At 41.8% G+C, this 27,786-nt stretch overlaps 1 protein-coding gene across 2 annotated transcripts; it reads right to left on the bottom strand.

The window, feature by feature from the left end:
• Positions 1–2,746: 2,746 nt before the first annotated feature.
• MCM3 (minichromosome maintenance complex component 3) lies at positions 2,747–21,715 on the bottom strand. Of its 2 annotated transcripts, XM_016209825.2 has the most exons (17): positions 21,442–21,714; positions 20,248–20,360; positions 19,375–19,583; positions 18,760–18,890; positions 16,491–16,729; positions 15,904–16,012; positions 14,943–15,096; positions 14,473–14,604; positions 13,695–13,903; positions 11,415–11,589; positions 10,914–11,040; positions 9,920–10,070; positions 7,773–7,913; positions 6,716–6,819; positions 6,149–6,237; positions 5,646–5,715; positions 2,747–4,051 (listed from the first exon to the last, which is right to left on the bottom strand). In XM_016209825.2, the coding sequence occupies exons 1-17, from the start codon at positions 21,517–21,519 to the stop codon at positions 3,853–3,855; spliced, it is 2,430 nt and encodes an 809-aa protein (XP_016065311.1). In that variant the 5' UTR covers positions 21,520–21,714; the 3' UTR covers positions 2,747–3,852. The 2 variants fall into 2 exon arrangements, with proteins under 2 accessions (XP_016065311.1, XP_087673569.1); XM_087817443.1 differs by lacking the exon at positions 20,248–20,360 and having other exon boundaries at positions 21,442–21,715.
• Between the last annotated feature and the right edge of the window lie 6,071 nt (positions 21,716–27,786).

Consider the following 27,786-nt stretch of genomic DNA (forward strand, 5'->3'; position numbering starts at 1 on the left):
CCAGGTGCTCCCCTGTGTGGGCTGTGTGCTCTGACTTATTGTAGCTGAACCTTGTTTGCTGTTGGGGTCACTGGGAGGAAATGACCCCCAAGCCAATAGGCTGTGAGGACGAGCTGTAACTACAACCAAAGAGCTGCTGTGCTGGAGACACCCCTTTGGAGCAGGATTTACTTCAGTGGAGCTTTGGTGTTCACCGAGTGCGCCCCTTAAGTGTGTCACTCATGGATATGGTAGGGTTGTAATCCAGCATGGTCGAGTCTGACCACCAGGTATACTGTCTCTGGGGCCTCTCGGTAGATGCAATGTCAGCCTCTGCCAGTGCCTTGCCCAGGGCCATCCAGCATGAGTTACACAGCAAACCATAGTTGGCTGCTACTTGTGCTGGGCCTGGAGGTGTCCGGGAGAGGCCAAGCTACGAGCCAATGCTGGCTGCCGCTAGTGCTAGGCCTGGGGCCACTTATCAAGCCATTAGGGGCAAGCTGTTGCTTGTTTGACAGATTTTAGTAAAGTCCTGAGCATGAGGTTTGAGAGGCCACTTGCACAGAAAAGCCACTGGAAATGGACAAATGAGCTTGCAAGTGGGAGGTGCGGGGCCAAAGGTGTGAGTCTGGTGCTGGCGATTCAAATGTGGCGCCTGCCTGCTGGCTCTGTACGGGGAGGACTCGCCAAAGGAGCAATGGCCTCTGCCAGCTCTTCTGCCTGGGAAGAAGCTTCCCCTCTACCTCTCACCTGGATTTCTGGCAGGTTAGTTCCTCCCCAAGTTTCCCAGGTCCTTTCTGAGCTGGGGCTCAGAGGGAGCGCGCCTGAGTGAGTCCATGCGCGGGCCCTTTAAGAGGAAAGCCTGGACCTCCCACAGCCTCCGAGATCCTCAGTGATAGTCCCCGCTGGTTTCACAGCCTGAAGTTGTGGGGACTTTTCTTCTCAGGCCTACAGCCCTGGGCTGGGGGGCCTGATGTGGGCCTGGGCCCCCTCACTCCTCCGGGAAACCTCCACCACCGAGATGTCCTCCCAGGTTTCAACCGTGGCACCAGGTGCGGGCCTGCAGCCGCGTCTCTGGTATTCAGCCCTGATCTGCCCGCGTCTCCGCCCCTCCTACCGGTCTCGGTGCTTCTTCAGTTCCCTGGTTGTAGGGCTTCTGTTCAGCCAAATTTCAGGAGGTTCTATATTTTAGTTGTAATTTTTATGTGCTTGCAGGAGTCGGCAGGTGCAGCTCCTACCTACCCAGCCATCTAGAGAGAAACCGTCTTAAATGGTTTTAATCAAAGGATCACTTTTTTAAAAAAACACTGATAAAATGAATCACTTTGTTTTAGTGAAACTCCTAATTGGGTATAATAATGAAAATATCGGGGAGTAGTTCCATGCCAGGGGGCACTTAGCCACCTGCTCAGTTATGTCTCACAAGCACCCACAAGGCAGCAATTATCCCATTTTACAGATGAAATAACAAGCAGCACAAACTTAACTGAAACTATTTGGTAAGAGAAGAGACTCAATTCCAGATACTAACCAAACTGTCTTTTTGGAAAACTATCTGTTCGTATTGACACTTCCTTTGTCCAGGACAGTTAAGGAATAAGGTGGTATAATTTTTCAAGATACAACTTATTTCTCTAAGCCCCACAAATCATTTTAACTTTCAGACATAAACCTAAATGTAGTCTTCTCTTTTGGATGCAGCATGTTTTTCCCTGATGACCTGAGCCACCAGTGCAATTGCAGCACCGTATAACAATGGTGGCGCCCTCCACAGCCACCGGGGTCCCCTGGGGCCACCAGCCTGTGGGTGAGCCCAGCCTGAGCTGCCTCTTTCAGGTTCCCGCAGCAGAAATCTGGAGCTCTTGACAATGAGTAAGTGCCTATTCTTTAAGTGCTTAGCAACTTCTTTTGTGTTTTTCTAAATTGCAAAATAATACACACAAATTTTTAAAAACTCAAATTTGGAGAATTGAGTCCCTAAGAGTAACTTATTTTAATATAATTAATATCTATTGTGGCTGCTGGAAACAGTATTCTACTCTCTACTCTTTTGTTAGCTTGCCAAGAGCTGAACTGTCAGCAAGGTAAACTTGGTATTATAGGTATTTCCAAAATGCTGGGTGCACCTAGTTCCTCTTCCACTCTGTTCCTGTTTCCTCAAAAGTAAAGGATAGAGAGCAAGAGTCCTATTGACACAATGTTTGGCCTTTCTGGAACAGACTATTTGAGGAGACCCCTGAAAAACTCTAGCTTTCATTTATACCAATAGCTTCCACTCCCCTCCTGATTCTCTCATGGCCCCTCAACTGCTATAGCTCTTTATTTTGTATGCCTTCATTTGGCATGAGCATAACTATGCTTCCCATTTTTAGAATGCTGACACATTAGACATACACATTCTCAGCCTGTAGGCCTCAAGAGCATGAAACCCTACTTCTGCACCCACTGTTGCACCCAGCACATCACACTCATTGCCAGAGCTCAATGTCAAACTCCTTCTGATACTACTGCCCTCTACCCTTTGGAACTGTGCTCTCTAGATCACTCCCACTAGGCCTGGGCTTTCACATCTGTGAAAATAAATCACAAAAATGAAACAACTCCCCAGCAGTTTTGTCTTCCCTTCAGAAAAATCTTGCTTCATGGCTTCAGGGTGAGGGGATCCTCCCAGCACAAAGGAAGAGGAAGTCCCTCAGCAATCTCACAGCCGAGAACCAGCAAAACATCTTTTCTGAGCAGATTCCAATCCATGTGACACAGGCCCCCATAAAGTCACACATTTTATTTTTTTATTTAAGTAACCCTAAATCTTCTTCAGAAGCTATTCAAACCATACAATAGAAGTACTGCCCTGGCCCCTCTACAACTTCTGTGCAAACAGACATAAATTCCAAGGGCTGGACATCCAGGTATAAGTGGTTTCACAAGAATCCTATAAAAGTATCTCTTTATGAGTAAAACCCATGATTTTGAAGTATGTGATATATCAGGTATTGTTTCTCCATGAAGGGGATTTGATTCAGGCTCAGAAAAGCCAGGTAGAGGTTCAATTCTCCGCTTGGACTTTCACTCACTGGCCTCCTGTGGCCACTTAGCTATTTGAAATCAGCAGGATTTGGTTTGCACAATTTTAATTAATAAATGCTGGTGTTACAGAGGAAGAAAACTGCCTAAAGACCTAACCCCAAAGAGTGCACAGCAGCCTGCTGCCACCTTGTGGTGGCTTGGTGCAAATGTGAAAGCAGCAAAACTTATAGGGCAGAGCTTTCAAGGAAAACAAAAATTAAATCTGTCTATAATAGCCCAAGTATTAAGGCCATTTGCATAGTATAAAAAATTTAAGTTTATTCAACATCTTGGATATTTAGGGCAAAGGTTCCTATTAGTCTTAACTGGTGCTTCTTCAAAGAAAGTGTCCTTGGCATTCATGACTTGCTTCCAGAGCTTCTCTCCACCAGTGTAAAACCCAAAGCCTGCTCTAGACCAAAGTGCTCATGAGGAAATAAAGCCAACCAACAGAAAAGATAAACAAAAACCAGCTGTGCCCCCAAAATACTCAGAAGTCATATGCTATTTACAGCAAACAATGGTTTGGTTTGTCTTGGGATGGAAATGGGGAGTCTGATCCAGTCTTTTGCAACGAGAGGCAACAGTCTTGGTCCTGTCCCACCTGACTCTCGCTTTACCTCATGGCAGCTTTCTTTCCCAAAGCTCCCACCAAGTTCTGATTCAGCTTCAGCATGTGTCCCTCAACTTCGGTCCAATTAAACACTGTTATTCAGGGAATAAGGGCAAAGACCAAGATGGGGGTGAAGGTGGGGGTGGGATGGGAGCTTTCCTGGCGGAGCCCCGAAGTTCAGACACAAGACCTCCTCAGATGAGGAAGATGATGCCCTCAGACACCATGACCTGGTTGTCGTGTTGCATCTTGCACAGTGCCGCCTGGATCTCCTCTGGAGAGAAGGGCTCTTCTTTGTCCTGGTTGATGGATTCAGTGAGGCGATTCATGCCCACAGACTGGGCATGAGCTTCCCGGAACACCTCCAAGAGGGCCACCTTGAATGCCTTCAACCTGCCCAAGACAGGAGGAAATGGGTGAAGGAGGAGTAAATAAACCCAAGTGCTTTCAGGCAAGATCTATGTTGGGAAAACCTAAAGTGTTAAAACAGGATAGTCGTCCCCGCGCGTGTACATGTTCACACACACGCACGCACACACGCGCGCACGCGCGCGCCTGATGGCTGCTCTGTGCCTGAGTTTCCCCCTTCAAAGCTAAACTGTTGTACTATAGAGCTTCCTGAAACCTTCAGTTTGATCACATTGAGAAATAACAGCATTTTAAAATAAGAGGCCTTTGAGGGTGGGAGACTGGATTTCCCATACACTGTTGGTAGAAATGTGAACTGGGATGGCATCTTTGGGAGGCAATTTAGCAACATATACTAAAATTTTAAAGTACATATCCTTTGACTCAGGGAGTCCACTTCTAGCAATTAACCTTACAGCTAGCTACACTTGCATAAGTGACAGATAAATGAGAATGTTTTACTGCAAACAGCAGATTTATGGAACCTATACGTCCATTATTAGAAAACACAAATAACATTTTACACATCCATACTATGGAAACCATGCAGTTATTGAAAAGAGACCTGTATAAGCCGATTTAGAAGGAGCTTTCAAATACAGTTCCATAGTTATCTCTGGGGAGTGGAATTACAGTTGATTTTAATGTCTTTTTTCCTAAATACTTTACAGTGTTTTCAAATTTCTTCAGTTAAACATATTGTGTTTTGTGTGTGTTTAAGTTATTAAAAGAAAAAAGCAAACCTTACCCATGGAGTTTCTTTGGTGTCCAATAACAAAATTTATAGATAAAACTATTTCTAAAACTCTAGTGCTAAAACCCTTCAACTCAAAACAAATGACAATTCAGTAAGGAAAAAATATAAATAAGTATTTATGTATTTATTTTTTATATAAATTATATACTCTTTCTATTTAATATATATTTATTATACTTAATTTATATTTAATTATAATAATCTATATTTAATATACTAAATCTATATATTTAATATATTTATACTTATTTTAAGTAGTTTATATAACTATGTATTTTATATTTGTAAATATATACATGTATTTATATATAAATGTATATTTATATTTGTTTCTTCCTCACTGAATTGTCATTTGTTTTGAGGTGAAGAATTTATACCACTAGAGTTTCAGGAAGTTGTATCTATAAATTATGTATATAAATATGTATTTTTGTATTTATATATAAATGTACCTATATCTATATCTGCATATATCTCCTACTGAGAAGAACTGAAGGTTCAAAGACATGAACTCTGTCCTTGCTCTGAGACTCTTCCTACTGACCTCACTGGGACTTCAGATTTAAAATTCCCACGAAGAGAATTATTTAGAAAATAAATGGTAAAGTGTAAACATCTAGGAATTCTTTGTAAAGGTATACAACAGTTCTTTACAAACTTTTTGCAAATTTTTAAAGTTTGAAACTATAACCAGAACATAAAATGTTTTTAGAAACCTCTGGGCCTGTGGTTTTGACCTCCATTGATAAGCAGCTTGTTTCATGCCCTCTCCCCCAGAAGTCTTTGCCTCTGTGGAACACGTGGAATCACTTCCCTACTCACCTGGATTCACTCAACTCCACCTCCTGGGATTCCTTGGCCTCCTCTGAGTCCGCTGTCTTTGGAGTTTGCACTTTAGAGGATAAATGGTTGCAGAGGGTGAAAGGGCAACAAGGGGAAGCCATTTGCACACACACACCAGAGAAGTGATCTCTGCTCCCCACCCCTCACTGAGCCTGCTGAACACTTTCCTAGCATTCTGCACCCAGGCAGGACAATTAATATAAAGGGAACTCTCCACTGAATGAACAATATAAGAACTGTGTCAGGCAGGAGACCCTCAATACACAGTGTCTGGGATGCTTACACCAGGTTGGCAAAGAGCACAGTTCATCAAGGAGGGAAACAACTGAGCAGAGCTTCTTTTCCAGTTTTACTGAGTTTCTGAGGCTCTCTTGGGACAAACCTCTTGGACACAGGGTCCCAAGCAGAACCAAATGGAAGCCCCCATAAAATGCAGTGCACAGAGCAACTAAAAACGTCATCAGTAGGGGATGCTCTCTTACCTTGAGGCATTTCCTTCTCTGTGTCACTGAAGTCATAGGGGTCATATGAGTCCCCATCCCCAGCATCTGAGCGATGTCGAGTCTTCCTCCTAAAATCCCCACAGCAGTTAAGAAAAGCTTTAGGGAACCCTACCTTGTGCCTCTGACCATGGAGGAAAGGAACGAGAACCTTCTAAAGTGGAACACTAGACCCGGGGCTATATAAACTGTTAGCTTTTCCTGCTTCCCAATGCTTTTTCCCTATCATCCACCCTCACAAAGTCGACCACGGGTCCGAGAGGAATAAATAATCTTATGAAAACAATTCTGAAACGTATATTCAAAAACCTCTAAAGGAGTTACTGGTCCTTCTACTCAGCACTTATTTAGCAAGAAAGAGAACAAAAGCATCACGCCAAAGGCAGAGAGGGCTCGCTCACTGTCTCCTTTGCCCGTTACCTTCACCCTCAAACCCCGCAGGTTCAGGCACCCTTTCCCTGAAGAACCTGATGCATACCAACTTGATCCACCTGCCCCCCCAGCCTTAAGTGAAGTCTTTTTCTTTCATTTCTCTTTGCCCCACCTTACCTCTTCCTCTTCTGTTCTTGGTCCTCCTGGCTTCTCTCCTCTTCATCTTCTGTCTCTGATTCATCCTCATTTTGCTTCTTACGTTTCTTCTCCTTCTCCAGAACCTACAACCAAGCCAAGTACGTATGGGTGGGTGGAGGGGTCGCTGATGCCAGGGAACTGAATAAAGAACTCTGAATGAGTCCCTTCTGCAACATCAGCAGAAATTACACCCATGGGTCTAAGGACTCACCTGGCCTCTCTTGTCCCCAAGTCCCAGGACTAAGACCAGGGGATAGGCTGCTGCCCATCTTTAGAAATGCTAAGTGGTGTGTTCAATGCCTTTCACATAGTAGGTATTCAACAACTGCTTACTGAATAAAGAAATGAATGAAAAAAAAGTCCAGCTCATAATGGTTAAGTGGGAAACAATGCATTTCTTTCTAAATCAGGTGTTTGATTTAAATTTAAGATGACCCCATTCTAGCAAGCCAAACAGTGAAGAAATGCTTATCAGACCCACCACTAAACCCCAAAGAGCTACAATTCAGACTGAGGGATAGGGGTTGAAGAATGGGGGCAATGAGAAAAAGGGATTCAAGGCTTCAGGGCTTGGTGTCTAAAATGACAGAGCTACAATGTCACAAGCAGAAATATGACGAGAAGCAAGTCTGAGAGTTCAACTTGTGACATGAGTTTTTCAGGTACTAATGGGACAACTGAAGAGGTGCCAGGGGAAAGGTACAGAAGGAAGAGGAAGATTATCAAGGTCAGTCCTTTGGAAACATCTTTTTAAGAGACAAAGGAAGCAGAGAAGGTAGAGCACATCAATACCAGAATCCCTCCGGACTCTAGTATCAGTATTTTAAAGCTCTCCAGCTGCCTCTCACACGCAGCCAGGATTGGGAACCACTGATGCTGCAGGTCCCAGAGAAAGGGGAGAGGCCAACTGAACACCGGCAGACAGATGCTGCTTCCTGCGGATGACCCAAACACAGGTGACGGCCAGAGGAGGCTGTGAAGCCCCAGCACCAAGAGTTTATTCAGAAGAACCTCTCACCAAGCACCCAATCCTCACCTTTTTGAAGTAAGCATACTGGACCAACTCCACGGCTTCCTCTGCATCCTGCAGGTCCACAGTCTTGCTCATGCGGGCCTTGGCATGGGCTGTGGCCAATCGAATCAGGGTTTCCAGAGTCCGAGCTGTAACGGGAGAGGTCTGGGGAAGAAAACAAAAGAGGATTACTTATCCAGAATTACATATTCTTTAGGCATGCCCAGCAATCCCATTGCACCGGTAAGGAGAAACTGACACTACCAGATAAGCCCTAGGCGGTCCCAGCAAAGGATTCAGAGCTCTGTGTTCTATTCTCTACAACTACCACATGAAATCCAGGAAGATGAAAATTATCAGGAAGTATGTGTGAAAGGGTGCTGAGGGAGCGAGAAGGAGGACAGGAAAGAGGAAAATCGGGCATCTTGCGGCTGGAAGGATAACAAAGCCTAGGAAGGGCACAAAAGTGAAGGGGAAAAGACAGTCCCTACTGCAGGCACACAATGCACCAGGAACCTTGCTTTTATGTTCCTGTGTCATTTAATGCTCTTTATTTCTTGGAAAAGTTTTACAGATGAGAAAAATGGAACTCAAGTAACTTGTCCAAGGTCACGTTGAGGAGGGGTGTGAAAGAGAGCACATTTTTGAACTCATTAAGTCCAGAGGAGGACCAGAACTCTGCCAAATTCTTATTGAACGGTTCTCACAGGGGAGGGTGCACAACTGGGATGCCTTTACCTTTTTTTAACTGTTATTGTCTGAAAAGGACCCCTGGTCAAAGGAATCAGAAGGCCTGTGCTTAGGACAGGACATGGGTACTTTTTTTAAGATCCAGGTGATTCTGATGTGCCCTTCTAGTTAAGCATCCAACATTACCCAACTTTCTCATTATTTTATGAATAAGGAAACTGTGATCTAAGTGGTGAAAGGATTTGTGCAAGGTCCAAAAATTAGCTGAAAACCTGGGACCAGAACATTATATGATGCATCACTCAGGTATGTGGTCACTTCTACTTTCAAGTCTTCAAAATTATCATTTAAACCCAATCTGACATTCAAAAACAAGTATATTCACATTTATGTAAGTTAACCAAATCTTTCAATGATTTAGAAAGCTACCACAGTTTACAGATTATACACTCCATTACAAGCTCTAATTGGGATATTATGTGCAGTGAGAGGACCTTTGACACACTGGAATGTATTTACATGATGGGAGAAACTTAAAAAGAAAGGGGGCTATTTAACTGAAGAAGACAAGTCATACAAAATCTCCAGAAAACAAAGTTGAGACCCAAGGGTAGACATCATAGGGAAGCAGGTTTAAGTTCAATAAATAGAAAAATATCCTAACATTTCAATGCAATGATATACTAGGCATGTTTTCCCTGGGGGTGTCAAAGAAGTCCTAGCAGGAATTCTAGAAAATGTAATTCCTGTCCTGGTGAGACTGAAGTAGATGATCTGGGATCTTATCTAAATCCAAGAGTCTATGTCTGTATCACAGAATGAAGGTTTTGGACTTGGGTTTCTTTGTGAAATCCTATATGAACTAAATTGCCCCAAAAGATTAGATACATTCAATGGTATGCACAAACTGGTATGTAAGGTTTCTAGAAATAGCTTTGGAAAACCATCAGTTGCCCAACTGCAAATCATCTGTCAAAGTCTAGCTCAAATATCACACTCTGGGAATCCTTTCCTGGTATTCATACCCCTCTGGGATGTTCAAGGGAAAAGTTAATCACTTCTTCACCTGTCTCTAACAGTCTTTCACATTCAGTCGTTTTCGGGTACCACACTATGTATATATTTATAAATATATATGTATGATCCTTCTACCTACCTTTCTGCCTCCCCACCCCAGATGAGCTCTTTGAGGGCAGCTCTTATTTAACACTGCATGTAAGAAGAGAGACTAATTCCATTCCCAGAAGTCGCTCATGTTTGCTAAATACAGCACAGCTTCTGGAGGCCAATATCACCTGAACTGATCAGATACATATTATCTCTGGGGTTCTCATTCCATTTTCCTTTATAAAAAGAAAATTATTAAAATTGTGCCACGACCAGAAAGAAAAAGGTAAAGAATCACTACATTAAAATGGTTTCAGAGCTCCCAGCCACATACTTAAGAGACTCCCAAGTTAGCCTTGCCCTTGGGGACTCACCCTGGCGGTGTCGGAGCTCATGCTGTCCTGACTGCGCAGGCGTGAGTACTCCTCTGCAATGTAGGCGGCTGACTCCTGTGTTAGGATGGGCTTGATAATTTTGGCCACATGGATGTATTTCTTCATGAACGCTGCATTCACCATCTTCTCCCTGGACCCACACACAGTGAACTCCATTGCCCTGCCACACCTCAGCACCCGCCGGGACAGTGGCTCTGCCTCTCCTCAGAGAAGTCAAAGTCAAGTGGCAAAGCAGACACAGCCTAGAACCCATTACCATAAATCTCATATGGAACATGTCCAAGGCCCTTTCACATATTCGTATTTAATTCTACAGGTATTACTTAGGTATTATTTGTGAGGTAAGAAGTTTAAGTATTACTTGCCTTATTTTATAAGTGAGAAAACTATGGCTCAGAGAAGCGTGAATAGACTCAAATTCAATTCTCAAATTCAATTTTCTGACTCAAAATTTTATACTCTTAAACCAACAGATCTGAAGATATTATGCTTCCTACAGCACCATGGCCAAAAATAGAGGTACAAGGTCTCACATTTCATGCTTTGAGCATCTGGTCACAAGTTTCCTTAATTCAAATCCAGCAAAGCCTCCAGTGCTTGCTATCTACTGACCCTGCACCATGAGCTCAACACAAATAGCTGCGTGACTTGTGCAATCCTTCACATATGGGATGACATCACACCCACCACCCGTTAGGATGCCATCAAGCCTTCTATTTTAGGAGAAGATCAGAACCTAAGTTTAATCACCCATAAACATTTACCAGGCAACTGGCCAGGAAAAAGGGTGTATCTGTGGATCCAAAAGGAAAGAAAACAGGTCCACATGGTTATGACTCCAAGCATAATCTTAGCTGGCAGCATAGATACATACACATGCCCTAATATGATATAATATTAGATATACACATGCTCTAATATGACACAAATCTCAGGTTCGCTCAAGGGACAGGTATAAGGAAGGAATGCTCACTTCTTCTTCCTGTTCCCATGCAGAAGGTTGTCATGCTTCTCATAAATCTGGGTGTCCTGCTGGTCATCCTGGTTAAAGTTGGGATCATCTGTGGCCAGCATATCCACGGCACTACCCAGAGGCATAGCTAGAAATCCCAAGATGAGAGAAAGGAGAGTAAGAAAGAGCTTAACCCAGGGGAGATTGCTTCTTCTATAGCACAGGAAGGAAGACAGACATGATTCACAAAGCAAGGACCCACAAGGAAACAGACATGTGGAAGCCACAAGTAAGGAAGGTGGAGCCACCTGGCCCACAGAAGATGCTCAAAGGTGTTCCCAGACCCAGAAATGGACAAAAGACACATCTTAGGATAACCTCCACTGAGCAAGAAGGGAAGGTGGCCAGGCAGGGAAGGGCATCTTCGACATCAACCCAGACACCCCCACTACCTGGACTGGGCCTCAGATGACGAGGTCTGTTTAGGTTCCCTTCCCTTCCTTACTCTCCTCATGGTCTCACCATCACCATCCTGTTCCCCTGGTGTCCGGTAACGGTGCATCCTAAGGACATGGTCTGAGATCTCCCGATCCTGCTCAGGGTCCATCTGATCCAGCATGATGAAAAGTAAGTCGAATCGGGAAAGCAGTGAGTCCTGCAACCCGATGTTCTCCATAGGGGTCTTGTACTGATCATACTGGGAACACAAGAAAAAAAGAAAGTGGAGGCAAAAATCAATAGAATGGACAAGGCAGCTGGATTGATTCTGGGAGTAAGAATGAAAGACTAGACCTTAGAGAAAAAAACCAAAAGCAGTGAAGCAAAATATTTTAATACTATAAAAATACTTAATTCATCTCTTCTGCCTGCAACCCTTTTCTAAATGAAGCTCAGGTGACCTGAGTGACTCCAAGCCCCACCTCCTAGCTTATGTGCCCCTATCAGGCTGTGTATGGGTATCAAAACCACACTCCTCCTCTCCAAGCTTTATTCTGCTCCTCTCATTCCCAACACAGGACCAACCCTGAAGACAAGACAAGCTGGCTAAACCAGAAGCACTTAGAAACTTTGGAGTCCCTTACTCAGAAGGTAATGAGTAAAATAAAAATGATCAATAATCTACAAATTATGTCCTAAGAATCATGGGAGTTTTCCCATGGCAGTCAAGAATCCCTATTCTTTTTTTTTTTTTTTTAAACGTATCTTTATTGATTTCAGAGAGAAGAAGGGAGAGGGAGAGAGTTGAAACATCAATGATGAGAGAGCCGTCATCGATCAGCTGCCTCTTGCACACCCCCGACTGGGGATCGAGCCCACAACTGGGGCATGTGCCCTGACCAAGAATAGAACTGCAATCTCCTGGATCCTAAGTCGATGCTCAACTGCTGAGCCACGCCCAGCTGGGCAAGAATCCCTATTCTTATCTTTCAAGTCAAGACCTACTAGGCTGATGCATACACACCCACATACACTTCAGAGGGCCTACCTACCTTGTGGGCAAGATTAATAATTATTCTGATCATGCTCACATTTCAGGACTTGCTATTTTCTCCCTACATTTCCCTATAATTCTTCAGAATGATGTAAATATATGTTAACATTCATCTAAAAACCTATGGTTTCAGCCCACACTATGCGTTAGAACCAACTATGGAGCCTTTCTAAACCATGGTCACCAAAAGCCTCAACCCAGAGATATGGATTCAGAAATTCTGGGCTAGGAATCAGACATTTGTATGTTTAAAAAACATCATCAAAACAGGTATTCCCACACACTGTGGGATAAACTGCCAGAGCACAGCATGGGCTATGGGTTCAAATCCTGGCTTTGCCATGTTCTAGTTTGTAACTCTTAAGCAAGTTACTTAAATTTTTAGGCCTCCATTCTCTCATCTGTAAAATGAGGAAACTACCTACACTTCACAGGAGTTATTGTGAGGATGAAAGGAACTGATAAATACAAAGCATTTGTAAGTATTAGTTAGTAGTATTATTAACACAATCTTTAAAGAGGGCAATTTGGCAAGCTCTACCAAACAAAAATACATTTAACTTAATCCTGTAATTTCATTGCTAGGTATTTATCATACAGGCATATTCCCAGATGTGTAACAAAAAACACATAAAGGGATGTTTGTTGCAGCTTCATTCATAAATGCAGGGAAGAAAAAAGGGGTAACAGCAAATGCCCACCAAATGGAGACTAGTTAAACAAATTTACTATAAATCCATACAATGAATTACTAGACTGCTGTTTAAAAAAAAAAGGCAAAGTCCAAGCGGAATTTAAGATTACATCCAAGCACACCATAGTCATACTAAAAACCAATGGCAGACTTATTCTTAACAAAGAGATAGTGCATTGGTGATACATGCTTCATTTTTGTTTCCTGACAACACTCAAGAGCTGTTAGTGGCTATCTCTTGGGACAGAAAGAAAAGAAAGGCTTTTAATTTCCATACTGTATCTCTCTGTTCTGTTTATAAATCCTCCTTTCACGTGCACATAGTAATTTCATTTTAATGTCAATACAGGTTACCTGGGTGGTAAGGCTGCAGGTCATTTTTGTGTTCTTTGTATTTCTGAAAAAGTTACTTTAAATAAATAAATTTCCAGGGGATTCTGATGAGTATGAATGGGTGAGGAACCATGACCCTAAACCAAGGACAGCAACAAGGTGTTAAGCTTTCTCTAGCCTTTGGCCTGTTGTTCCCCTGGGTCACCTAGACTAAACTTGGCCCAGTTATTCAGCAAAACTAAATGAAGGTGAGGACAATGATTAAGTGCCTGATTCCACTGACCCTGCCATAGACGGGGTTGGCTGCTGCCAAAACACTGCAGCGGGCATTCAGTCGAGCATGGATGCCAGCCTTGGCGATAGTGACTCGACCCTGCTCCATCACTTCGTGGATGGCGGTGCGGTCCATGTCAGACATCTTGTCAAACTCATCGATGCAAACCACGCCTCGGTCAGCCAGGACCATGGCCCCCGCTTCCAGACGGCGTTCCCCTGGGAAGTAGAGAGGTAAACATACACGTTACAGACCAGGTTGTAGAGGACAGAGGGAGAGACTTCAATCTCCCTCCTAGGTACCTCTCCCATCCCGCAGGAGAATACAGTGAAGTCAGCGCCTAGGGACTTAGACAAATTCCTGGTGGGAAATCCTTGTCCCACCTTGACCCCTAAGCAGCTGGCCTCCAGCCAACTTCCTCTATAGACTCTCCTCTCGTCACCCTTATCCTCGAGTAATCTCCCAATGAGATCTGTTCTCTTTTCACTAGTCTTCAAACCCCTTCCTCTAATTTAGAAATAGTACGATCGTCACTTTTCTTTCCCTTCCAATTTGCTTTCTCCTTAAGAACACTTCTAAATAGCTTTCTAGGAAACATTCTTTTCAATAGAGGGCAACCCAAACTTAAATAATTCACCCACTATTGAGAGATGCTCAGTCCTCTACAGTCCAGTCCAAAGATACAAGTGTATCTTCCCAACACAAGCCAGTACCTAGAGCAAGATCAAACAATTATGCTCCAGCTCACTGCTAGACATTTGCCAAGGACCCTTACACCCTCCCTTACCTGTTTCCTGGTCTGTGGTGACAGCAGCCGTGAGACCCACTCCAGAGGAGCCCCGGCCGGTGGTAGGGATAGCCCGGGGCGCAGTGCAAAGCACATACCGCAGAAGCTGAGACTTGGCAACCGACGGGTCTCCTGCAATTGGATGGGGGCAGTGGTGACTCTCTAAGAAACTCCCCACAACCCCAGCAAGTTTTGCTTTTTTAGAACAGCTCTTGGCATAACAGAAATATACAGTAATAGGTTATTAACGTTATTTCCTTCACTTTCCCTTTACCATTTGTGGAAGACCACATTTTAGATATATAAACCAGGAGGCCTAGAAATAATAAAAAGATTCATTTTAGCCTTTCGCCCTTTGATGGGACTGAAATACAGGTGGGTACAGAATATACCATCTTACAGGTTAGAGTCCCACAACCACACTCCACAAGGGAAGGTCAAGGGTCTAAAGCAAATACCCAGCACCATACCTATTAGAAGAATATTGATGTCCCCACGAATGTGGCTGCCGTTTTCCAGGTCGCGTTCCACCCCTCCCAAGAGCAAGCAAAGGATTGCCTTCTTCACATAGTCATGCCCATGGATACTGGGGGCCAATGACCTGGCCAGCTGGTCAAAGATATCCTACAGGGGGAACAACCAATGGCAGGAAAAGCCTAATGAGATTCATTGGGATTTTGCGGAGTTCCACTTTACACTGTGGCCTATTCAAAATGCTTGAAGAAATACACAAATACTATTGTAAAATCGTAAAAGCTTCCTAAGACAAATCTCATTGCTCAGATCATTTTCAGAATACAGATCATTTAAGATACAGAGGAAGCCTACATTCCAAAACTTGCTTAAAGGTTTAATCTTTAAGAAAAATGTGACTCCTGATCAAAACTGAAATCTGCTTATCTTTATACTTTCCATTGATATTAATCAATAAATAATCTTAATTTTAAGCCAGATAAGTGTTTCCAGGTTCAAAGCATTTTAGGTTCAATAAGAATATGTATTGTGCTTCAGTAGTAACCTTTATCACACATGCATTATATTTTGTTCAATTCTAAATGTGAACATAGTCTTTAAAAAGAAAAAAAAATCTGACAACTAAAACAAAAATAACACAATATTTTAAATTTAAGTAACATCATTAACGTCTTCAGTACAGACTCACTGGTACACTGATATTCTAACTCCTATTCTTTATTTATATTATGTTCACTTAGAAGCCCAGCAGGTAGCACAACAGAAATGTTAAAGAACAAAGAGCAAAAACAACACCCTGTTGCTTGCTGCCTGGGTCAAAACTAAAAGCTAGCACCAAATACTTCAGAGGAAAAAAACCTCGACCTTCCTCGTGATCCAGTACAAAGATGGCCATGCCCGAACACAACCCGTCCAATTCCATCCCACCCTCCAATCCCTGAAGGACGGACATCGGACCTTGGAGCGGGTTTTACTGAACTTCTTGATCTTCGCTATATCCTCAGCAGAGAAGGAAGGCTGAATGTCCTTGCTCATCTGCTTCACATTGCAGGCAATCAGAACCGTCCTGAGATAAAGGGGAGAATTAAGAGAAAGCCTACCATCTTCAGTTCCTAACATCAGAGTCTTTTTAGGTTAACAATCTAGAATAGCAAATTGAAAAGGAAAAAAAAAAGTTCTGAATTAAGCAAATGATTCTCTCTTCTCCATGACCTAAACATCTGACCATGCTTCAACTCAGGAATTTATCTCCTGCTGACCCACAGGGGTTCAGGTAGAAGTGTACATGGTAAGGAGGTGAGAATTCGTGAGATACTCCCAGGTAAGCCATGAGGCTATAATCATATTAGCAGTAACTCCCACTTTTAGCATGAGATAGTATTACCAGTTTTATATGATAGAAAACAGGTATCCAACTTCCCTGGCCAGTAGAATGCTCCACCTGTCTGTTCTAACTCTCTGGAATATGGCAAACTAGAGAAAAATTATTACCAGAAATGGAAGCTGCCAGCAGCATTCCAAACACTTCATGACTGACTCTTTACCTGAAAGTCCCAGAGGTGTAGCCTCCCTTCTTTCCAGGAAGGCAACGGTAGGTCCCCACCACCTGAATTCGGTCACCAGGCTTCACTTTATCCACCAAGTCATCATCCAGAATGACATCCACAGAGCGGGGAAGCTGGCCGGCTGGGGCCTTCTCAGGCATCTCTTGGATGGTGATGGTCTGGTGGTCCTTGTAAACAGAAAGGCCATATTCTGTCTCAAGGGGATTGTTTTCCTCATCCTGGAAGAGGCACACAGAAAAGCAGAGTTATCTCAGCCCTGTTTTGGAAATACCATGCTTATTTGTGGTGGGAAACAGATATAATTGGATGACTTCATGAGATTTTAACATCCAGAAACAAAAAAGCCAAATATTTTCTCCAGCATTCCAACCTTATCTGTTCTAATGAAAAACCATCCAGAAACAAAAAAGCCAAATATTTTCTCCAGCATTCCAACCTTATCTGTTCTAATGACAAACCATCCAGATGGAAGGGGCAATCTGTAGTCTGAAGGGACCACAGCTATATTAGCATCTAAATTAAGATACTTCCCCTACTAAAGCTGAGTACATGCTTTCACTATGATGCAGTATTTCTACTCCTGGGTAATACCCAACGGAAGCATTCACCTGAAGCTTTGTACTACCAAGTTCACAGCAGCACTATTCCTAATACCCAAAAGTTAGACAGTATCTGAATGCCAGCCACAGAATGGTTAAATAAATGTGGTATATTCACAAGTGAACTGTAAAACAATGAAAATGTACGAAATATACCTACACACAACATGGATAAATTTCACAAACAGAAGCCAACACAAAAGAGTATTTATTTAGATAAAATATAAAAATAGGCAAAAATAATCTCTGCTGCTGGACATCAGGATAGTCTAACAGGGCAGTGTGGGGCCTCGTGAGGGACTTATGATTGCTGGTAAGGTTGTTTCCTCTTTTGGATGCTGATTTTACAGGTACTCATCAAGTTGTACACTCCTGTGCATGTATTAAACTTCAGTAATAACATTTTTAAAGTTTTACTTCCTTGCCATTTGAATTTCCAAAAAACACAATGCTTATTGAATACTTACTTTGTGCAAAACACTGTGCTATTATTTCATAGAATTATTTCATGTCATCACCACAATTCAGTAAAGGAGATATTTTTCACATTTTACAACAGATTAAAAAATCTGAGGCTGGGAGAGGTTAAATATATTCCCTAATATCACACCATAAGTAGTGGAGCCAGGACTAAAGGCAGATATAACTCCAAAGCCCAAGCTCTTAAGCACCACACTAGACACACCTCCAGAGGCCAGCCTGATGTATTTTCCAGCTCAAAGAAGCTTGGCTTCAGTAATTGGTAGAAGAGTATCATTGAGTACTTCCTAGAGAAGAAATTCTAGAAAGTAGGATTCTAGAGAGCAGGATAACTTAGAAAATGTAACTGACCTAAAAGTAAAAAGACATGGGTCCCAGTCCTTAGAATCATCACTTACTGAGACCATAAGCAAGTCACTTAACCTCTCTGAACCTCAACGTAGCATGTGGAGGTAAACTAAATGATTACAAAGTAAGCTGCACTAATAATTCTAAGATACTCATTCTTGTTTTACTTGTTTATGTGTTAAGATTCCTCTACCAGTTGATAAAATTGAAGACAAGTTCTGGGTCTTACTTATACCCATGTCCTCCACAGTGCCTAACAATTCTTTGGATACAGTAGCTCTCAATTAAAATGGTGGGACAGGTATTCTTTGAAAAAATGAGCTCAGACATCAAGAAATCAATAGTAACCATCTTCTTTTGTCTCATTAAGTAAGACTCCACATCATCCTCAATTCAGATCAACCTGCCCACTAAGAATAAAGCCATTGCTTAGGCAGACCTTCTCTTAAACCCATAGTAAAATACCCGCAAAGAGCACGTAATAACATGATAGCATAAGTATTTTCCCATTTACTTTTAGACTACAAAATTATATGTGATTACAACTTTGTTAAAAGATCAGTGTAGATGACTTTTCATTTTTTCTACCCTTCCATAATTTTCTACAGTGAATATTTATTCCTTTTTAAAAAAATAAAAACTGTGAGCTTTCTATATTAAGCTCTGGCTAGCAAGCAATCTTTCCTTTAGATTAATCCTTAGTCCTTACTTTCCACCCTATTTACTTTTAGAAGATCTCAGATATTACCCAATTACTTGCATTAAAACACATATATTTGACTACAACTTCCAAAGAGGTGCAGTCAATTCATTCCCCTCACCTTGGTGGGATAAACAGAGCTGGAGGGAAAGGCCACTAGGGTGGTGAGATCAGAATAACGTCGCTCTATGGTCTTCTTGGTAGCAGGACAGTAGTGGACACTGCGGACAACTTTTGGACGAACTAGAGAGCCTAGGAATGAAAAAACATGCATATAAAGTCATTTAACCAGACAGTGATAAAGGTGAGACCTAACCCAGGCAAGCTTATGATGATTCCAAATACTATTGTCCCAATTAGTTTAAGCTATTTCAATAATACTTGTCACTTATTCATCTTTATATCTATATACAGAACATCCCCATACCCATGTAAAAGTAAAGTACAACCAGTCCCGACTAAGAAACAGCAGGAATTCAGGGTTAGAAAGAGGAGACTGCCAAGAACCAAGACCCCTCCACTCTCAGCAGAATACATCATTCTTAGCATAGGAGCTCACTCAAGTACCCCTAATCACTGTGCACTTGGAGCTCTTCCAAGTTTCACCCAGTAATTTAAATGTTCCACCTTTCTGATACCACAAGCTACCCAGCTCTACTCCACTTCTCCTGCTTTCCCAGACCCTCTAACTATATTCCACCTCCATTCCCTCAGACCATTACTTTAACCCACTCACACTTAGTGACAATGCCCTCCACACAGACTACACAGCTGAGGAAGCTGGAGGTAAGAGTTCGGGGAGAGACGTGCTTGGAGCCAAAGCTGCCTTCCAATCCTACGTAGAACTCCTCATATTGCTTGGCGTAGGTAGCATCAATGGAGGCCACAAAATCCTTTAAGGCCCGCTGGAAGGCAACCAGCTCCTCGAAGGCATTGTTCAGGAGGCTGCATATGGGCAAGAGAAAGAATAATTAGGCAGAGAAAGCAGAACTCAAAAAAGCTGACCCTCAAAACAATGTGGACATTCTTCAATGATGAAGGCCAAGGAGCAAAAATCTAGCTCCTACTTTATCCTCCCATCCTACAAGGCTCAGGGAAATACATCAGAATTGAGGGCCAACTTTAATTCAACTTATCAAAGATGTAGAAATGATACTCAAACATGATCGGAAGAACTCTTGAGAGGAAAATGCCTACCACCTACTTTTGGAAGATAAAAAACAGGAGCAGGGCCCTGGCAGGTGTGGCTCAGTTGGTTGGAGCGTCATCCCATACACCGAAAGGTTGCAGGTTCTATTCCCAGTCAGGGCACACACCTAGGTTGTGGGTTCGATCCTGGTAGGGGTGTGTATGGGAAGGCAACCAATCGATGCCTCTCTTTCACATCAGTGTTTCTCTCTCCCTCCCCCCTCTCTAAAATCAATAAGCATGTCCTCCACTGAGGATTAAAAAGCAACAACATAGGAGTACGTAAGGAAATGAGGGCTTCAAGGTCAAAAATATTTCATCCAGGTCCTCTCCTGGGAAGCCAGTTCCAATGTGGAGAAGGGAGAAGGGAGTCCTTCTCACCCAGAGCCAGGATATTCCCTTGGAAATCCTTGCCACTCACCGATTAGCCCTCTTCTCATTTTTCCTGCGCAGGTCATTCACGTTAACAATCAGCCGGTATTGGTTGTCACTGATCAGCTCCCGAACTTTGCTCTGATAAATTCCCTGGTCTTCCTGAAAAATAACCACCACCATATATGTAACAATGGCCATAGTACAAAAATGTTTTTAAAGGGGCAGCTCTCACAGCAAGATAAAAACGTCAATCTCTGCAGCAGAGCTGAACCCCACTTTCTCCTATGTTTTCACTCACTAGCCTCAGATTCCATCTACAACCCAAGGGGACAGTGTAGGGAGTAGGACTTCCTCAAGGTCCATGCTGATAGTCCTATTAATAACAGCTTTTCTGTATGCAGTCATTCCTCAGCCTTTAATGGGCTCATAAGAAGTCTAAAAGGAAAATAAATACAAACCTTGTCAAAATGTAAATTAAACAGGCTTTTAATATTCATATTAAAATTTTCACTTAAAAATCATATACTGAATTAAAATATTTTATTCCCTGATCACCTGTATAAAAAGAGTTCTCACATTCAGATCTAAAAGAGTTGGGAGTCTTAGCTATTTGTTTACAAATACAGCATGAGCCACCCTTAAACAGGATTAACCAACATTCTACGGCTTTCAATCTTGGGTTACATACGAAACCCCTTTAGCTGTATAACAACCACTTTGCATCTCACTTAGCATTGAGGAAAAAAAATGCTGCCAAATGAGGAAGTCTTCCTCCCAGCAGGAAGTCACTCTCTAAATCTAGGGACCCTAAACGCGGCGGATCACTACCATCCAACAGCAATGCTTCCCCCCGCCCCCCCTTGCACCCCCCCAAATTGAGAGCCGGGAGTGATTTGCAAAAGGTCCAAGTGGTCTTTGCCATTTTGTTTGCACCTGAAGGAAGCCTGTCAAATTTCGCGCGACCCAGCCACGAAGTACTTATGACAAAGTCACAGGACCGCTCCCTAAGGTTCACCAATAGAAAACCAACCAAGGGCTGGCTCCACCGCGAGAAAATCGGGGTGGGAGGCGCCCGCGCCGGCCGGCCGGCCGGGCCGCGGCAGTCTGCGGGCCTAGGGGCCTCTACCTCCCGGGCCCGGTCGCCGCTCGGCGTGGAGCGGAGGCCCGCGTGGCCTCCCTCGGCCGGTCCGCCACCCCAGACTCCAAGCTCCAGCACCTCGCGACCCAGAGCCTCTCTCACCTCGTCATCCAAGAAGTCCAGGTAATCTCTCTGCGCCTCCCGCAGCTCCACATCGTCCAGCACCACGGTCCCCGCCATGCTTGTCAACTCGGAACTACCTGCTTCAGAGCCCCGCGGACGGTCTCAGATGAACCAGGCCCGGCGCGAAAACTTCCGAACTTTTCCCGCCAGCAAAAGTTACCCCGAGGAAGAGGCGGGGTCTCTGGGAGGATATGCACAGTCTGATTGGCTGGCTCCGCTTCCCTAAATACTGTCCAATCTAGAGCTATGTCTTCTTCGCGTTTACTAGCCGCGCCTAGCGGTGGCGGGAAATGTGTCTTCCGGGGCGCCCCGTTTCTCCCCGCCCTTTCCACCTTTACTGACGGGAAAGCTGACCAATGGGGCCGAAGAAGGGCTCGTAGAGCCTGGTCATTGGGCAGCAGAAGGAGGACGAGACCGGGAAGCGATGCGTTCTGGGAGTCGTAGTCTTCCCCGTTTCCGGATGTTCGGAGGGTTTTTTCCAATCAGCTGTACCCGTACCCGCCGAAGACGGAACAAACCGAGCTAGACGGTTCGACTGAAACGCTCAACCTCAGCGAATAGGGCTTTAGAACGCAAGGAGATGAAAACATGGAAGGAAATAGTTTTTAAAATAATATTCAACTCAGGTGTGCTGGAGCTCTTTCTTAAGCAGCATCCAAGGGAAGAAATAAAGTGAATTTTGAGAATCTGGGATTGAGAATAAAATCATGGCATCCTTGCGAAAAGTTCTTTAGTTCAGCGACCCATTTGCTCTTGAATACCGTTGCCTGAAGTGCCCCATAAGAATATAAGGCCGCGGAGGATTGTGAAGTGAAGGAAAAATTCTCGGTATGTATCCCGCAGCCCTAGAGGCCGCCTCGTGTGTTATACAAAATTTTGGACAAAATTACTACACCATCTTGCAAACGGGTAAGTTGAAGGCTTTCTCGCCTTACAAGATCCCGGGATCTTTTAAAGTAACAGTTTACTGAAAGGTAAACACTCAGAAACAACAACAAAAGTGTGTCAAGTCTCTCTTAAGTACCAGTCAGTAATTAAGATAAAGCAAATCTGAAATCAAATAAAAAAGATCAATTTCATTTCCAAGTTTTGTTTGTTTTTAGTCTTTCGCAATTTATTTTTTTATTTTTATTTTTTAGTTGTAATTTATATACAGTAAAGTGCACAAATCTTGAGTGTACAGCTCAATGAGTTTTTATTATGTATACACCCATGTAACCACCCAGTGCACAATAAATAACAGTCTCATTGCCCCAGCATGTTTTTAATTTTGCGGAACAGGAAACAAGAATACCAGACTGCCCAGTACTATACACCTGGTAATTCTATATCTGAAATTTTGGCCAACTACTTATTAGCTTGTTTGAAGATCTCTAAGGTTCATTGAACCCTGACAAGTATTCTAAGTATAATCTGCCTAAACAAAATAAAAATGCCATCTATTTGTATGTGTATATCTATTTTTAGTTGTTATAGTCGGCAAGTAAATCAATCCTTAGAGAAAAAAGACCAGCATCTCTTGATTACTTGCTTTTCTTTAACAGGCAAAAAATAAAAATAATAAAATAATAAAAATTCTAGAATAAGGATTCTGCTTATAATTATATAGTAAGGGATAATTACTTCTAACTTAAGAGTGCCTTTATCACCTGATCATAGCTGTCATATTATGGATATGTTGAAGGTAATACTTGACAATATTCTGTGCTCTGGAAATAACTTGAAATTAACACTGAAAGAACCAGGAAACTTAGTTCAAAGAAAAATCAAGTAAACTTGCAATAGAAAGTCCAAAGGAAGTGGGATTATGAAAACCAGATCTTTAACACACTTCTCTGGGCTTCAGTTTCCTCATATAAAACATGAGGAAATTAGAAAATTTCTGATAAGTTAGCCCATTCAAATATTCCATGAGCCTATGGTGAATTTGGAAACTGTAATGACAATTCTATTTATCAAGTCTTTAATATCATTATCTTCAGCCATGAAGGACATGCAGGTATTTCATTGGTGCTTCTCCCTTCTTTCATTAGGGTATGAGATGTTTGAGCAGAGAAAGGATATTTCCTTTGTTATCTCCTGCTCCTTCAAACTGCAGAGAGAATAATCAGTCAGACTGTTGCTTTTAAAAAGTTAGAGGCATTTGTGCAGATCTCACTCAGAGTTTAGCTGAGCTTAGCCAATGGCCCTCCTGTACTTCATACTCAGAATGAAGAAGCACATGTAATCTGATAAAATAGTGTATCTATAGTTTTCTTTTTTGTTCACATTCTTGCTTTCCCTCTGTTGCCATTTTCTCTCCACCCTAGGCCTTCACAAACCTGAGCCAGTCTCCAAAGCTGAATAAACACTAGGGGGCTCCCTGGAGGGCAGAAGTTTGCAGGAAAAATAGTGGAAAAGAAATTGCAAAGTGTAATACTTAAACTTTTCCATGTCCTTGAGCACCAAAAAGTACCCAAAAGCACAATACAATTTAAAAATATCTAATAAGCATTATTAAATAAACATTATTTATGCTTACTAAATGATATACATAACCTCGTTCAAACCAATGAACGATATTATATGTTGCAAAACTTTTCGAACGATACCCTAAATAGCCTATGACTAATAACTAGCTTTCAGCACTCAGGAAAGCACCATAATCCATTATAGTCCTTTGACAGTCAAAGGCCACAAAAGCTTGGAAGTCAAACTCTAGTGCCAGAGCAGTTTAAGGACTAACCTGCAGGTCCAGGCTTGCCCTGGCCAAGTAGATCTGTTCTCTTCTGTGATGTAGACTGGTCAGAATCTTCTCCTGCAGTCTAGTGCCATGAGCACCAAGACAAGCAGACTTCCTTTCTCTTTCTAGCTGCTCTGCTTACTAGCTGTATAACAGTGAACAACTTACTTAGCCACTCTGTACCTCAGTTTCCTCACCTTTAAAATCAGGATAGAAGTAGCATCTAGTTCAAAGAATGCTTTGAATATTCAGTGAGGTAATAACAGATATAAAATATTGAGAAGAGCTCCTGGCAGATAGTAAGCACTAAATAAATGGTGGTGGCGGTGGTATTAGTAGTTGGTGAGGGGTCAAGAGATGCTGGGGAGAAAAGAGAGGAAGCACCCTGGTGCATTATTAAACAATTCAGACAACCAAATTCAAGCCCTTCTTCCCACTCCCACTAAAGTTGATAATAGGACCAATCCAGACACTTTTTTGAGAGACCTTGTTTGCTACAAATCCCACTGGGAAAAGGAATAATACATTTATAGGGTATTGTCTGGCTCCAATTCTGCCAGTGTTGAAAATCATCAGAGACGTTTGATTTGTGCTTAATGGAAAACCAAGTGGTTCCTGGAGTTAGCCAGTGTGTCTTATAAAAACAGTATAATCCCATAGCTTCTGCCCTATCTTTTGTTTCCTAGAAGACTTTGGGTTAGATATGCTACAAAAAGTAGGGAAATCCAGAAGCCAGAGAGCATCAGTGATCCTGATTTGTCCATGAAATTTGGCAACACAGTTGGGCCTACCAATAACTTGTGATTCATTGTCATTTGCCAAGGTTAATTTCAGCAATCAAGTTTCTTAAGTCACTGAAAAGTCATCCCCATTCTTAGTTGCACAATTTCACTAAGGCTCTGTTTGAAGAACTCTGCTTCAGCACTTAAAGCCACAGATTTGCAGGAGGAAATTACCAAAAACTTACTGAGTGAATAATGAATAGGTATATGAGATTCTCTAATAACTTAACCTGAAAATCTGTCTAGATGTAAGTGCATTTTTTTTAAAAAATAGTCGCTTAATTCTTTATATTGTGCCCATTTGTAATAAAATGAACCCATCAACCAATCAAACATTAGTTGAGCATCTGTATACCTAATTCTGTCCTTGACCAGAGACTCCAGATCAGTGCTGCCCAATAGAAATAATACAAGTCACATATAGAATTTTAAATTTTCTAGTATTTACATTTTAAAAAGCAAAAAGAAACACATTAAATTTATTTAATAATATATTTTATTTAACACAATATATCCAAAATGTCATTTTAACATGTAATCAATATTTTTAAAGTATTAATGAGATATTTACTTCTTAAAAATCTAGTGTGTTTTTTATACCCCATCTCAATTCAGGCTATGAGCATTTCAAGTGTTCAGTCAGCATATGTGGCTGGTGGCTACCATATTAACACAGCTTTAGAGTATAAGAATCTATCTCTTGAAGTAGCTATGATTTGACTTGAAGTAACAACCATTTATTAAATATGTACTATATGCCAGATATACTGTGCTATGCACTTTACCATATAATCTCATTTAATCTTTGTAATACCTTTTGATGTGGTTATTTTTAATCTACATCTTACAGATGAGGAGACTAAAGTTTAAAAGATTACAGAATCCTATATGGGACAGAGGCAGGATTTGAACGCAGGTCTATATGGTGATATTGAATAACATTTAAAAACAAATGAGTATTTAAGTCTCAGTAGAATATACTTAAAAATTAAGTGAACAGATATTTTATATTATAAAATACTTTAATTGATTTTCAGAAGACAGTCAGTTGTATTCTTACCTTAGTGCATTGTAGTTTTTCTTACTCATTTCACTGTTTAAGGTGTAAAGAGACCTTTCTCTGGACATGATGAATACCTTCTGCTGATTTACAGGTCGGCTAGCATCTGTATGTGTCTTGGAACATTTGTTCGTTCATTCATTTAATCAATTGTGTGAGCTGTGTATTAGACAGTAAATTAGATATTACTTATAATCAGTTTTTATTCCACCTTATCCTTCAAACCAACTGTACATCATCATTTTGAAGTTTCCAAATATTTAAAATGCCTGTCTTTATTCAACCAACAGGACTTTGAGATGCTGATATTTATTCACACCATAAATAATACTGTCTGTATTTTATTTAGGTATTTAGGGTCGTACAAAGATCAAAAACTTCCAATTGAATATGGAAAATAAGGTACAAGCACAAATGAGAAAAAGTAACATGTGTTCTAGGCATGGTACAAAGTGCCATATGCATTAAAAATGGCAGGTGTAAATTTATACAGGAGTAATGAGGTAAAGCTAAAGAAAGGGGTATTTGATGTGATATCAAAAGGTAGGCAGTATTTCTTCTAGGGATATGGGGCAGCAATGTCATCATAAGCAAAATGTGAAGGCAACAATGACCTTGTCCTAGGGAGACTAAGGTAGCTGGAATTCAGGGTCAGCACAAGAGGTGAATGTAGGGTAGGACTGGAAGCTGTCAGATGTACCTGGCCTTACTGTAGAGGACCCTGACCGGCAGAGTAAGAATTCTGTACTTGATTTAGGTAAGGGAGCCATCAATGACTTGTGAGCAAAGGAGAGACAGTATCAGTTGTGCTTTAGGAAGATTAATCTGGCCAGGGGATGTGTAGAATGGATTATTTAAATTAGATAAAAAGAAATGAGACCTGGAAAGGGTGTTCAAAGAAAAGACAAAAAGAAAAGGATGAGAGTGAGACATTTCAGAAGAGAAATGAACAGATCGAAAGCTATTTGGATGGAAGTAAGAATGAGGGAGAGAACGGGATAAAGGTTACAAATGTGTATATAGAATAAATACATGTGCCTCACACACAGTGCCTCAAGGGCTTACAAAACACATAGATATTAATGATCTTTATTAAGATCTTAATTTAGAATGAACAGTTGTTTTGCAGTTAAGACAACAGAGGAAAAGAAATTTAAGAGATAACCAAGCCTCTCAAAACACCAGTATTCAGGAGAAGAATATAACGTTCACATTTAGTTCCAAACTTTGTCTAGGATAGTCTGGTAAAGAAAGGAAAATTATATTTTGCTGAACTTTATATATAAACTATACCTCAATAAAGCAAAGTATATATAAATTATACATCAATCAAGATTATTCTGAAAATCTAAGCAAAGAAAATAAATCATAAAAACACAATGGCTCTATCTGGTCAGCTGGCATGGTTCGGGGAGAGCCAGGGCTCTTTGAAGTAGACTGAATATTAATTTTCATTGGCTCTGTGCAATTTAACTAGGAAACTAAAGTTCCTGTCCACAGCATTCACAATTAGATTGATAGACCAGAAGCCAGGGTTTTAGAAGACTGAATCTCATTGCATCCTCTACTCACTGAACATTTGACAACATGGGAGCAGTTGCTTATGAGGCACCTTAGGATGCAAGCTCCAGAAATGGTTGCATTGATCACTCACTTGCCCTTTATAGGAATATACTATAAAGGAATATAGGAATAAGATCACCTCCTCCATTCCCCAATCCAATTCATACCCACAGTTCACTTCAGCACCTTTCTTCTAG

This window comes from Miniopterus natalensis, chromosome 5 (genome assembly GCF_054644295.1).
Source record: "Miniopterus natalensis isolate mMinNat1 chromosome 5, mMinNat1.hap1, whole genome shotgun sequence".
In the NCBI taxonomy this organism is placed as follows: Eukaryota; Metazoa; Chordata; class Mammalia; order Chiroptera; family Miniopteridae; genus Miniopterus; species Miniopterus natalensis.